Raw genomic sequence first — 14735 nt, 5'->3', positions numbered from 1 at the left:
ATGTATACATCCTGGCTATATATAGCCCCTTTATAAATTGGTTTTATACACTGAAATACAACACAGAAATCTCAATACCTTTCAAAGTCCACAGACCTCTCCAAGGACAAATTGGATGGTTTCTCCTTAAACTTCAACTCTGAAAGAATGTTTATGCTTCATAGGAATCCTAAGAGCTTATATCCACATATGTCATATTCAAATGCATTAACAATCAGTTTGACATGTCAAAAAAAACAATTTGGGCGAAAAGAAACAAGAATGAGTTGTGTTTTTCAATAAATGACATAAATTGTGTGCCCAAAAAGTAACGGATAATATGCAACAGATGGTGAATTGAAATGTACCTCGGAAGACTGAATGAGAGTGGGGAACACCCATTTCCTTCTTCTGCCCTCACTGTTGAAATTATATATAACATTTAGCTGATGTATCTTCAGATAATAAATAAGCAGTTATGGCAGAGTGAACTACAAGATGTTAGAATTTTCTTGTACGACACCTTTCAATAATGAGAAGAAACGGAATAAAATTAGCATAAAACACGATAAAATAAACCAATTGGAACTTGAAACTTGGTGCACTTATTGTATTTCACTTTATGATAACCCATAATAAGCGACACTTCAGACCTGACATGATTGACTTTTTTTTCTTGATGGCAAGAGACTTCACATTGGAGATTCCTTTCTGTTGTTTATGCTAACAAACCAAGTAATGTCGTTTCTTACGTCCGTTCTTTTAGGGAGGGGTTAGTAGTGATTATCGTAATTTTGTCAGTAAATTTGCACTCCAACGTGCCTCATGCCACAATAGGAACCAAAGACAGAGACTACTCAATTAAGAAACATAGCTCAGTGATTGTGAATTCAGGGAACATTTGAAGCTTCTTCCCACCAACACTCTCATCTCCTGCCATTCATTACGGAGTAACAGAAATGCAAGCAACCTAAAAGGAACTCAATCAACTTTTAGATACAACTGTCAAGCTTTTAGAATTAGCCTACCTCACATGTGCAAATAATGCCTTTGCAATGACAAGCAACATGGAGGCAAAGACGAGAACATTGATTTTAGCTTGCAACTCAGCAGATAATCCCCTCAACAACTCTAAGACCATCGACTTTGCCTTCGCACCAGCATCATGGTACCTGAAACAAACCAAACCAAATAAACCCAGTAAATCCCACATGGAGTAGGGTCTGGGGAGGATAAGGTGTGTGCAGAGCCGCAGATCTTTTCCTCTACCTCAAGGAGTAGAGAGACTGTTTCCGTGAAGACCCTCGGCTTGCTAAAGAGTTTGCAGAATAGATTTTTCAAAAGGGGGGGGGGGGGTCTTAAGCAACCCTAAAGAATGTCTAAAAAATTGCAAGAAATGATGTTTTGAAGAATTAATCAAGAGCTTGAGACAATGCTGGGAAAGGAAGAGAGGCGTGGAAAAGTAGAGCAAGTAAGCACGGTAAACAACATGAAGAATGATTTAACCAAGCAAGAACAATAAAAGCATGACGTAGACCAAAAATCTCAAGCTAGCAAATGTAAGTGATGTAGTAGGGTCTGTAGGGATAGGGTAATATTAATGTCATAAACAAAAAGATTAACCTTGTGAGCGCATCCTCCACCTTCACTGTGGTAAACCACTCCTCACCAACCTTTCTACCCTTTGAATCTATAGAGGGCCTGAGTTGTTTAATTTGTTCTTCTCCAGGTGTACCAGCCCATACAGATGGTGTAAAACGTTTTCCCTTGAACCAAATAGCTCTGTGTTCCCGTGCATACAAGATTTCTCCCTTTGGTCCTCCAAATGGTGCCGTGGTAGCTTTTATTCTGAAAATTATAGGAAGTAAATCTTCTGTAACCTAGAAGAGTAGACACCTGTTAATTCACTACCATCTTTCTTGTTCTGTAGGGAATATTTGTATAGGCACACTTCAATCGAGGATACTCATATGAAGAAAAGGATAGATAAGCTAAAAGCATATTAACTTGTTACCATGCTTTTTTTTGTTTTGATCTAATCTACAGACAGGCAAACATTTATTCCCTTTGCCACATGTGAGCACGTTGTTTTTCCATGATTGTGTCTTTAATAGTAAGTTTAGTCAAAAAACTTTATCAACTACATTGAGTGCTTTTCTCATGAAGTGAGTGTTATGTTTGACTCCATTAGAGATGAGGGCGTATAAGATTTATCATTTGTTACAATAATAATTTTGTACAGAAACATTTCCCAATGCAGTAATATTACATTTTCTTAATAGGAACATGCATATTCATGCAATCACCGCAAAGTTAGGTTGTAAGCCTAAATGCAAAAACAAATTAGAAGGGTAAGGAAACCAGGTTCCACATAAACAAAATCAGAATATGCTGGAGAATCTGCTCCTTTCAGGTGAGGATTCATGTACATACTTGTGGGGGAGCACTCTGACCACAGTTTAGCTCAGTGATCTGCCCTTTTGTTTCTTTTTGTTTTTTAAATATTATTATTTCCTTTTTGGTCTATCACTTCTATACATAACTTGGCTACCATATATATCGGTGAGCCCAAGAGCATGACCAATTTCGATGAGTTTGTATAGCCAACATGTTCTACCATTGCTCCCCAACCCTTTCCCACGTCCCTTTTAAGTGCTCAACCTCCCAATCCTACTCACACCCTCGTAGCAACCACAACCTTATCAAATTCCTGGAAACTGTAAGGAAAAATACTAAAAGACTTCTATTTGTACGTTTGTTCACTCAAAAATCAGAGAGGTTCTTATGTAATCATATATGCTGCTAAATCAAAGCTTGGAAACCAAAGTCTACACTGGTATCCAGTATTCCTACTGTCATTCTATCTTTTCCATATGACAAGCAGAACAACCAATTACTTAAGCTTTCACTCAGTCCACAGGCATCTATATTCTTGAAATAGTATCTAGTTTCAAAGGCAGTCAGATCTCGTTATCGAATACATCAAGAACAATATACATCCAACGAAAAATTCTAATATGAAACAAACTTGTCATGGCAACATCCCTGGTGAACCATGTGATAAGAACTACAAAGATAGCATCCAATGCTTGAGAGGACATGCCTTTTAAAAGAAAGATGAAAGACAAGAAAATTTTACCGCTAAGGATAAGGCTTCAGCCGCCTTATCCACCTCTTCGTAAGCTTCTTTTAGATGGATCTTCTTCACACGACTCTTCCAAGAAGACTCCATCTCCTCAAAAAAATCATTTGGTATATTCACATACGAGCTCAATTTCTGATCACTTTCACCATCTAAAGAGATAAGTTCACCAATTGTATGAGAGATGGATTCACATTCATTCACCTGGAAATAAACAATAACAAACAGAGGAGGCTCATGTGTCAATTAAGAATGATGACGAGATGTATACAAGAGCCAAAGGTAAGATATGCTTATCTAGAAGGCTATCATTTCTTTCTAAAAGAACTAATCCAAGCAAAAGTTTCTCATAATTTACATCTCATATATCTTGATTATCAAAGCCTTCAAAAGAACTACTAAAATATGGCTTAAGGAATTTTAACCACTTACCAGTATCTCAATGTCAAATTTTAACCCGGTTGCCACCCAAGTAGGATCTACTAATAATCTCAATATCTCATTGAGCTCAGAGTTTTTATGGAGCTGCAAGATTTCATCAAGCACGCTTTTGATCTTGCAAAACTCAACATGATTTGCCTCTCTTAACTCAAGTAGTTTCACTAGCTGCAAGATTGGGGACCCATGAATGCTAAACATGAATAAGAAACATCAAACATACTAGACAACAAATCACATAAGTCAGAAATAAAGGAATCTTTAATAGACAAAAAATAAATTGTATGCTCATGTCTTTAACCAATTTGTGACTGATAAATGAATTGCATTACCTTTGATGGTGAGATGCAAGTAAACTCAGGAATTGAGCATGATATATTGCTCATTAACTTGCATATTGCTGGAAATTGTTTAAGAAGCGAAAGAATTAGTTTACGGAAAATATCCTAATTCAGAATATGTATGAAAGAATGAGATAAATGCACATCCACAACAGAAAAGGAATGAAGACCTCTATATGTATAGACATGAAAGTCAAATTTCATAAAGAACGAAAACATATTTTGACAAACAGTTTCCTATAAACAGCGTTTCTTAAATCACAAATGTCAAATAAGTACACATTAGAAATGTCATAAGTGCCTAATGTCAACTTCTAAATGCTCAAAAGAACATAAATTTAAAAGAGGTTTGACTCTTCCCACTTTCCCTACGGAAATAGAAATTCTGAATGTATTGACTTTGCAGAATCTTTTATTTGGTAGCTTGTGTCATACGAATCCTAAGTTAAATAAAGCCACATATTTCGGGAACAACGGAGAATCAACTCTTCTACCATATAAGAATCAGCATCTCACTCTAACTTACACTTTTAGTTATCAATGAGTAATACTAGGACTCACCTTGAATGGTAGATGCAGTTGCATAAGCAGGAGGGTTCAGAAGTAGATCTCTGATATAGCTGTTACCAAAATACGAATAACATAATATATAAGCAAATAAATTTATTGAAAAATGGAAGCAATAAAACATGACAGAATGCTTTCTACAAGGCTTCATCACTTAGAGTGTCCTTTACACAGGTTATGCTGAATACAAGAATAAAGATATGTCCATCCCTTACTAACCTTTTTCTTTTTCCTGTTGGCTGCCCCATGGGACATGCTTGTGGAAGATTTTTAAAAGACACATAAAAAAAGTTTCTAAGTACCGATACAAATTATGGTTTCAAGATGGTTTGTATAATAATAAAATACTATGAATATGTGATGTAATGGTGGACCAATAAAGTTAGACTAAAACAGTGACAAAACCTATCACCAAGTGTACACTAATAAGCCCAATCTAATATACTTCTAACTTCTAACAAGTATAATACAGCCAATGAGAGGACTTGATCAAGGATGTGAAGTTGGTATAGAAACAAGGCAAGTTAAAAAATCATGAATTTCATGATGATGTTGGATGTGTCCTCCTCTTACACTTGAGTATTGACCCAGTATAGTCTCCAGGAGTTTTATGAGGATATTTTCTGGCATCCAAGAAATTTACTGTTATATGCACTTTGGGATAGTCTGTGTAATTTTTCTTGAGAAACAACTAAACCTGGTCAATTTACATATCCATAGTAATTGGTAAGTCTTCCAAGATCCTAAAGGTTTCTGCTTTGCTTTTATATTCCGTACTTTCATCTTTTTATTTCCTATCTTTCGTTATTATGATTAATACATGAAATGCTCAACAAATAAAAATGCACGAGTTTCTCACCTATGAAATTCATAACATAGAACTTCTGAGTTGAAGGTTTAAAAGCAACAAAACTCTTCACTTACATAGCAGGCAATCCAGTGCAATTGGAGGGGACCAAAATCTTTAATAAAAAAGGTACTCCTTCAGTTGGTATGGCACCTGGTAGTGGACAGTAGTTTATAATGCATTACTAGTTCCAAATAGAGAAAATCGGAAGCTAAAGAGATGATAACTGACCAATTTGTGAGGCTGTTCCAAGGTGCAAGGGATGAGGTTTTTTTTCTGAAGCAATGGTTACGTTCCTAAATGTGACTTCATCATCAAGACCATAAAGCTCTTTTACCTGAAAGTTGCAACATCAATTGTAAGATAGTATTCCATACATGCCAAAATAGGGCCTCTTTAGATGTGGAATGTCAAGCCAAGGCTTCCCAAACTGAAAAACATTTGAATTCTTTACATGTTTAACATGATTTTGCTCTATTGCAGTACTTCTTGAGTGATTAAAAAGACAAAATCTTCAACATCAAGTACATCCCTGTCAATTTTTGAAGTTAAAAAGTAGTCCATTTGACATTTGAAGGGTGAAAAGCACATGCCTCTTTTGGACAGAGAAAATACTTCAGTAACATTGATGATGTTACAAGATACGTTTATACATTTATACAGAGAAATTAGAAACATAAAACCTTAAATAGCATCTCGTTGATGATATTCCCTTCAATCCATTCAAAGTGTCTGCCATTACACTCTCCCCACAATAACCCACCTTCACCAAACTCTGCCCAGCGAGTTGTCCCTGTTAAAAATATTATAGCAACATGCAGGGTCAATTGATGATGTTTTAAAATTATACACAGAATAAATTGTAAAGATAGTTGTGGTAAAATCAATCAAGCGAAGCAAGCAGGAGTTTGCCGAAGTTCAGTCACAAATAAGAGAAGCAAAAGACACTCTCCTCTAAGCAACTAAAAACTTGAAAGCAACATGCAAGAAGTGTTAATGTAGAAGCATCAAACCTCCATCCTTGCAATGGGTAAAATATAACTCCTAAAAGTTGTGTTGTTATCTCGCAAATGCATGACATAGGTGATGATCCTACCCTTTAATCAGTACTCGGTAATAAAAAGTATTGCTTACCTGAGGAATTGTTCTTCAATGATTTATGGAGAAATAAATGATGGTAATGACAAGTACGAAGTTTTGTAACTACAGCCTCTTCAGTTAGACCATCCTCCGAAGAGTACGTTTTCATAGTCTCCAGCACGGAGACAATGCAATACCCACTTGCAGAGCGAGAGACTCCTGGAGAAGTAACAGATAATTAAGTAATAGAAAATCAAGAAGCGGAAGCATACCCATAAATATTTGAAAGTTCAAACAATCAAGCGGCACAGGGATTGACTAGAGAATAAGATAATCAATCAAGTGATTTTTACATACCAATAACTGGCATTGGTTCTGGAAACTCAAAATCATGATCGTCTTCAACAAGTCCGAAAACATAAGGACTTCCAGGATGTGCGTGCCTGTGCAGATTAAAATATCCAGAGTAAAATGCATGTTCTGTTTAGAAGACAATAAATGACCTGAGCCTTCGAATAGTTGTCACCAAATGCATACATATCCATTGTTGAAGCCGAAGTCATGGGAACAGAGAGCGACAGAGTCAGAATATGGGGTTTAACTTTTATAAAGATTATGTTGTGAATCATTTTTTTGGTTTAAATCATCTAGAGATTTACCCCTGCAAAACTCAGGGGTCATATTTGAGGGAATCTGGAAAAGCAAAGATACTTTCGGCTACCTGTAATTCCCTAGGTAGCCTTGTCCATTAAAACAGACACCAATTATCCTAATTGTAAGACCCTCCTTTACTGCATGATAATCATTTTCTTGGTTTGAATCATCCAAAGATTTACCCCTGCAAAACTGAGGGGTCATATTTAAGAGGTTAAAAGTGGTAAATCTGGAAAAGCAAAGATACTTTTGGCTACCTGTAATTCCCTAGGTACCCTTGTCCATTAAAACTGACACCAGTTATCCTAATCATAAGACCCTCCTTACCTGCATTTCGATGAAACTTTCAAGTTTCATCCCCTTCTTGATGGTAAGAAGAAAGTATCATGAAGTTGCTAAAAAATAATGTACTTTTAATGGTTAATCAAAACAGCTAATAACTTCCGTGGTCGCATAAAAACTATAGTTTCATCCTTCATCCATGTCAACTTTCGTTGTGCAAAACTTACGTGGTGCAAAACTGCTATTTTCCTTTTTGATTTCCATCTGGGTCATCGTATTATAGCTGTTAATATTGCTAATATTAAAGCCCTGCTTCCAGTTGACAGTATCATTAGTATATCTAGCAAACAAACTAGCTTCTAGGCTCGTGTTAACAAGGATAACAGGGTGATAGAGTCTTGGCACAATCTTCCATTTTGTTTGCATTTGCTTAAATATGAAAATACGGGCCTTGTTGTTCTCCTAGAAATGATGATGTATCATGGGGGTTCCCTCCTTTCTTTCTTTTTGGGATTGTCATCTTTTTCATCTGATTTCGCTTTTGATGTTTGTTTGGGATAAAGCTACTCCAACCTTATACTTAGAAAGGGAATCACATTCATGTCCTACCCCTACTTGTTATTATAGCTTTTTATTATTCTTTAAATGATGGTAGAGAGCCAGAGGGCACCAAGTGATCAATTCTGCTATTTCGCTGGTGTATTCTTAATTACATATACCTACATTTCTAAATACATATATATAGATATACACAGACACACACACATGTAAAGATTATGTGTACACCTTAATATGTATTGTGTCTATGTCACAAAAATAGCTAATTGCTTTAGAAGAATCAAAAGCTTGGAAAATCGAGTAGTTTAACAGATGACCTGATTACTTCCGACATCAGTTACAATTCCTGGCATTTAATTCTACCAATTCTGAGCACCCATATACTCCTTCAGGTTTATCGATTTCTAAACTACTCAAATTTTGAATGCCTGTTTTCCGACTATCCTCAGTACTATCTGCTTGGTAATCATCCAGATTATGAGATAGTAATGTGTAGAAGGCTGTAAGTAGTTGTACATTATACTTAGGGTCAGAGAATCGTATAATTAGATTGCACATTAATTTAAATAAGTAGACCTATTCTTTCTCAAGTAGTTAAAAAGTGTGCCACGCGATCATGGCTTCGATCTGTCCTATGCAATTGTGCCACGCAATCACGGCTGCGATCGTGGCAAAATGCCACTATCTTCCCCTGTTCCTGTTAATTTGCGTAGCATCCAAAATCAACAGGAGCCTTATGCACTAGTCTGCTTAGGTTTCATGCTATTAGTGATATATAAGTTGGTATGGCTTGTAATTCTTTTAGTGCACCAAGTCTGATGGATACTTATTGCAATCAGTTTACTGTTGTCGGTTGTACTAGGCCACTAACTATCCCTTAAAAATAAATAACATTAACATATACACTACATGCAACGCAGAATATCATTTTAGATGGAACAAATTAAGGACATCAGACCATGAAAATTCCCGACTTGATTTATGGAGATTAGCTTCCAGTATTAATATTCCTTATAAGAGATGAAAGCATGCACATGGGTGGAAATAATCCATAAAATAAAACAAGTCTGAATGCAAAGGCAATTTACAAGACTCAAGAGGCAAGTTGCAAGACTGAGGTACTAACGTACCCAGATATAAAACGACTTTTACGGGAACGAGCTTGGATAGGACCCTGAATTTCCTCCACAATGCACTGCAAACACAAACATTAAGAAACTAATTCATCTCAAACTTCATCTTATTGAAAAGGAACAAGTGCAACTTGCAATAATAACTATGTCTTCTAGCTCTAGGGAAATACAATTAAAAGCAACATGCATTTTACTAACTGAACAATCTCGTCACACTAAAACATAGTTTCTGTTGCACTAGGTGGATTTTATCCGTAAAAAGACCTATTTAAAAGTCATTTAGAAATAGAAAGATTGACAACAAGTATCTACTTTATGAGATTACAAGCCCAAGTCTGAACCATACAGGTAGTAATATGACTTGGCAAGCCTGAATACAACTTCCATCCTCAAATCATGCACGTGAGGAAGCAAATAAAAAACTGAATTAGAAACCTTAAGAATCTTGGTCCCATTAATAACCTAACAATTACATGTTGTAAAATGTCACCAAGCTGTGCAATTAACAGCAAAAATTCAGTTAAATATCAACTAGACTTCCAAGAGTAAGCATGGCGACAGTGTTTTCCTTTCAGCCCATGAACTGAGAAGTATGTATATACACAGTGTAGCTACAGATTGAGAATTGTGTGCTAATAAAACCAAACATGTAAAATAAGTTGTGTCCAACATTGGCCTGTTGGCAGGCTATACCGACAGCATCAATACTCAAAGCACTTACTACTGAAAATCCATTACGTGTCAGATCATCCAAAGTTTGACGGAGATTCTGTAAGGAAAAAGAAATAACGGGTGTCAACGATTGGAAACAAGGTTCAAGCAATCCACAGTAACTGCACCCAAAAGATCATTTCTTTGCTGGTGAAAGAATATCAACCAACAACTGAGCGACAACTGGTAAGCTACTTATGTGAGAATATTTAACAGTGACTATGAGAGTAAAATTTATCAGTACAAAGCGGAGAGAGAGCAATGAAATATGTACAATACCACAACAGGACATCCAGCTTTTGGAACACTATCTGAACGAAGACCACCAAAAGGATTCAAACCAGCATATTCCACAAGAATACAAGCATCAAATCCTAGGGCTTCATAAAATTCCCCGACCTAAAAAGATGGGAAATTCTCAGTACTTAATCTCAATCACCAATTAAGAGAAACACTTATGGTGAAAAAAATTTGTGCTTTCCTTGAGCACAGTGAGAACTGAGAAGGAGTGAAAAAATTTATAACATACCCTACATAGCAAAACTTCCCGAGGAAACCTTGACTTGAACTTTAGTATCTCCCAATTCAGTGTTCCATCTTTTATACTTCATGAAAGAAAAAACGACCAAAAGGAGAACAAACAAAAGAAAAAGTGAACATAGAGGTTATAATAAAAGGATTTTAACTTGTGCTGTATCTTAGTATTTCTGAGTAACAATGATGTGAATAAGGAAAAAACATGAGAGTAAACAGCCAGATTAGGCGTTGATCATTAGCACATCATTGTTCTATGTTCAACAGAAATCCTATCACTGGACATTATTGGTTCTGAGTTTATGTGAGTCTAGCAAGTAAATGTCCGAAAAAACAGTTGCATGTGTTTTTAGTACATACCTCCCATTCCTTAAGTTGTCATCCAGACCGAGTAGATTAGAGTAAGTGAGTCTCTTTATCAATTGCATAGAAGATGTCTTTCTACACATCTGCATTTTCTGAAGAGCAAACATAATAGATATACAATTGCTATGAATAAAAAAATTAAGGTAAAAAAACCCATCTCTTGAACATAAGCAGCTATACTGTGATGTCGCTTAAAGAAAAACTGTAAGCCTGATTTGAAAACTAGAATACCTCCTTCCACCACAAAACATGAGGATAATCTTTCTCCTTGTTGATATTCTTTGATTCCTTCAATCTTTTGGTTGCTTTGGTGTTTGTTGTCAAAGTCTTTCTATCTTTGAAGCAATAGATCTGCTTAGGCTGCCTGGTGCTTCTTAGAGAATTTAAAACACCAGATGTTAGGTATAGAGATGGCTTAAGCAGTGCCGATTTGCCAATTATGAATTATCATAAATACTTAAGTGATCAAAGACAGAAAATTGTAGAACACAGAAAGAATGATCGAAGCAGTTAATATGTAAATGATAAAAACAGGCCTGATACTTTATTGATTGAACAATTAATCACTAGAAAAAAATCTGAGACTAAATACATAACTACACTGCTATATTCAGGTGGCAAAAGAATGGAAGAATTTTATGTCATGGACTTCGATGGTAACATTAACATCATCCATAATTTGTGAATATGAAGTGTACCGCATTTGTAATATTCTTACCCTTTACTAAGGTGTCAACTAAGACAACTAGCACTCAATATAGCCATTGAATTATATGGTTCCTATGGATAACCATTTCTATTCTTACACCTACAAGTAATATCGGGGTGCATTGAACTCAATTTCTCCTGTTAGAATTGGAGCTCTCGTATTGTATATTTTGCTCTAGTTCCAGTTCTAGGACCCAGACTCGAGTTCTACCATTCGCCCAGGTGCTATATTGCTACAGTTAACATGTTCAACTACTTCAATGTAGTAAAAACCTAATGTGCAATAGCTACAAGATGCACATGAAAATCATATCCATTGCAAAAAGTTTGAAGCTTCTTCCCTTCTTTACAAAATTACAAGCTAAAAAAGGTATTATGTAACACATAAACCATTGGGAGTCTTGAAAGAGCCTTGAGAGGAGACCAACACGCACATTATAATGGAAATAAATAATGTTGTTTGTCTCCGAATGATTAATAAATTTACAAAACTGGAGTACCAAATTGCGTCACATTCCTACGTTACGTACGCTAACTACATGCAAGTTTCACGTAAATGGAACTAAAAACAGTTACAGATAGAGGGCGGAGAGACAGTTACGATGATAACGGACGACAGGTGAAAGAACGTCGGGGAAGAGGGGAACGAATGAGAAGACCAATAGACCGCCACCGTGGGCCGGAGACAACGACGGATTTGGCCGTGAACCAGTACATGTTTCTGTAAATTTCTTTGTAGTGGAGTGTTCTGATTAGGGATTTGGGAACGAAATGGGATTTCTTCCCGCCATAGAACAAGGGAAACAGAAAAATAAACGAAAAATAAAATATAAATTTGTTTAATTATGTATTTATTTAATTATTTATCTAATCTTAACTAAGACCAATGATCATGCAAGAAGAAAAGTTATGGTAAAAAGCCTGAAAAGATGTCTAAATCCATCATTTTTAATCTTATATTCACCTATAAATTGATTTAAAAGGTAATTGATCTGGTGCATCTCATCCAGATTGGTGGGACTAATTACTACTTGGAATTTATCAGATCCTTTTGCAGTATATTGTTAAATATACAAAGAAATTAAGAGATGTGCTTTAAAATAAACATCGAATCATCTATGGTTCAACTCGTGATTAGATTCCATATGGACAATAATACTTAGATTCCATATGGACAATAATACGAGAAGGGCAGTCAGTCATCTATTAACGACATTGTGTTTCCTAAAGCCAGTAGGGTGGAAAGAGGATCGTAGAATGCCTTTAGATAAGATAAAGCATATCAGTAAGCGGTTGAGGGACTACGAATGCCTACCCTCATAATAGTATACCTTCTTTGGACCTAAAGTTACAGATTTATGTATAAAAAGAAACCATATTCCTTGTCAGAAAACTACATTAATGGTTTTTATGATATATATTAGAATATGTATATATATATATATATAGGGTATATTTCTTTTACAACCCTCCCTATTTATACAACCCATGCAACCTCCCTCTCAACCAATCAATGAATTTTGTTTGTTTTAATTTGTTTTTTAAATGAAAAGGTTAATAWTGTCATTTGCTAATTTTATATAATAATTATTATTTTTAAATAATATCAATAAATATCCTATTAATTATGAATCCATATATTTTCTATTAATAACTTAAATTGATATGGTAATTAAAACATTACTAAATAATAATTTTCTATTAACAATAATGATGAATCGATGGAAGCATTTTTTAGAATAATATTTCATCATAATCCTATAGATCCCATCTCATTCAACGAGACATTCGTCAAGGATATTTCTGATGAAATGGATGGCATTAACGGTAAACGTAACGGTTCTAATGATGGTACAACACAAGATAAATGCAATTACTCAGCTAGAGATGATGATGGATGCATTCGTCAAAATGAAACAATACCTGAGCGTAGTGACTCGATTACGGACGGAGTTTCTSMTGASTTTGACGATGATGATGTTCCGTCTTTGAGTAATGAAAATGAAGGTACTGTTTTGTTATAGTAAGTGGTGCAAGATATGTAAATCTGTAATGAAAYCCGAAAGATGATGTGGTGTCAAAAATCTGTTTTGTTATAGTAATCAAATGCAGAYTATTCATAAGGATTAATRKAAATCTGTAATGAAACCCGAAAGACGATGTATGTTTCTTATTCATAATGCAGATTATTAAAAAATCTGCAAGATATGTTTTGTTATGGTTAATTGTGTATATGATTGCACGAAGATGCATATGGAAGAACTTCTTCATAACCTGCATCTGACAGAACGATGAAACCAGATTCATCACGTATTTGGTTATGGAATAAGTTGTTCATAATCTGCATAAACCTGGAAGATGAAATCAGATGCATCACGTAAATTCATATGGAAGAAGTTGTTCATAATATGCATAAACAARATTTGATGAAACCAGATGCATCAGCATAAGGATGCTAATAGATTACAACAAATGCTAAGAGATTACAAAATCGTGCTTGTGTATTTGTTCATAATCTGCATAAACCAGATTATGAAACCGAATATAGACTTGACGAAAGAGGCAATGGCTGGTGGCATAGGAGAAATTGCACGACGAAAGAGGGGGTTATTCATTCACGAGAAAGGGAGACGAGAGAGACAAATAAACAGAAGTAATTTTTTTTTATCTAATTACTAATTACAGTTGTATGCAAGCTTCATATATTGATATATAAAAATATTTTTATTATAAAAAGTCAAAATGACTGAAATACCCTCTAATTAATGACGGTCTAAATAAAAATGTTAAGGCTACGTGTCATTTTCAAAGCAAAATACATAACATAGTAACGGTTCTTCCATTTTTTACATTTAGAAACCCCTTTCAAAAAAATTAACACACCACAAGGACCAAGATTGTAGTTTACTCTAAAATACCAGAACATATCTAAAACTGAAAAAATGGAGAAAACGGGGATTTTGAGTCAATATTTTATTCGAACAACTTTTCCCAAAATATATTCAAAAGTAAGAAAGTAGGAGAGATAAATAGTTTTTCTCAAAACATGGAGATCATTCCAAAAATGATTACCAAGTGAGAGTACTAATAAAAAGCTTTGAAAATAAATGTTTAGAGAAAAAGATAATATTTAAATAGATGAACGAAATATTATAATATTATAATCAATGTTAGATTTTTTAAACTGGAAATCTGTTAAAAACGAATATAATTTTATTTAGAAATTTTAACCCTTGGTTACTCTCTTTTGGAGAATTTTTGGAGCTATAAGCTGGATTTTGGAAAGCCAGGCTGGGCTGGGCTGGGCTATTGCGGGCTATGCCATGGGCATTTAAGGTTGTGTAACGGACCTTGCAACGGACCCACCAAACGCAGGTTCATCGACAAGTACTCGT

General features: G+C 35.1%; 1 protein-coding gene across 4 annotated transcripts in view; it reads right to left on the bottom strand.

Moving 5' to 3' along the window:
* Positions 1 to 12057, bottom strand: part of LOC112520421 (DNA mismatch repair protein MSH1, mitochondrial-like) — a 21415-nt gene extending 9358 nt beyond the window's left edge. Inside the window, exons 1-19 of one of the 4 annotated variants that reach the window (XM_025128805.1) lie at positions 11942 to 12057; positions 10864 to 11005; positions 10627 to 10724; positions 10262 to 10337; positions 10012 to 10131; positions 9743 to 9790; positions 9019 to 9083; positions 6752 to 6837; positions 6449 to 6613; positions 5998 to 6107; positions 5546 to 5651; positions 5392 to 5467; positions 4462 to 4520; positions 3892 to 3959; positions 3554 to 3727; positions 3119 to 3325; positions 1603 to 1859; positions 1008 to 1151; positions 348 to 399 (exon numbers count right to left, since the gene is read on the bottom strand). In XM_025128805.1, the coding sequence (XP_024984573.1) occupies positions 348 to 399; positions 1008 to 1151; positions 1603 to 1859; positions 3119 to 3325; positions 3554 to 3727; positions 3892 to 3959; positions 4462 to 4520; positions 5392 to 5467; positions 5546 to 5651; positions 5998 to 6107; positions 6449 to 6613; positions 6752 to 6837; positions 9019 to 9083; positions 9743 to 9790; positions 10012 to 10131; positions 10262 to 10337; positions 10627 to 10724; positions 10864 to 11005; positions 11942 to 12057 (2169 nt within the window). Of the gene's footprint in view, positions 1 to 347; positions 400 to 1007; positions 1152 to 1602; positions 1860 to 3118; positions 3326 to 3553; positions 3728 to 3891; positions 3960 to 4461; positions 4521 to 5391; positions 5468 to 5545; positions 5652 to 5997; positions 6108 to 6448; positions 6614 to 6751; positions 6838 to 9018; positions 9084 to 9742; positions 9791 to 10011; positions 10132 to 10261; positions 10338 to 10626; positions 10725 to 10863; positions 11006 to 11941 lie in introns of those variants that run through there. The other 3 variants (XM_025128806.1, XM_025128807.1, XM_025128808.1) reach the window with 3 other exon arrangements.
* Positions 12058 to 14735: the final 2678 nt, after the last annotated feature.

Source organism: Cynara cardunculus, assembly GCF_001531365.2.
Source record: "Cynara cardunculus var. scolymus isolate 2C chromosome LG 10, CcrdV1, whole genome shotgun sequence".
Classification (NCBI taxonomy): domain Eukaryota; kingdom Viridiplantae; phylum Streptophyta; class Magnoliopsida; order Asterales; family Asteraceae; genus Cynara; species Cynara cardunculus.
The sequence above is the reverse complement of the archived record's forward strand: the minus strand, read 5'-3'. Positions and strand labels throughout refer to the sequence as shown.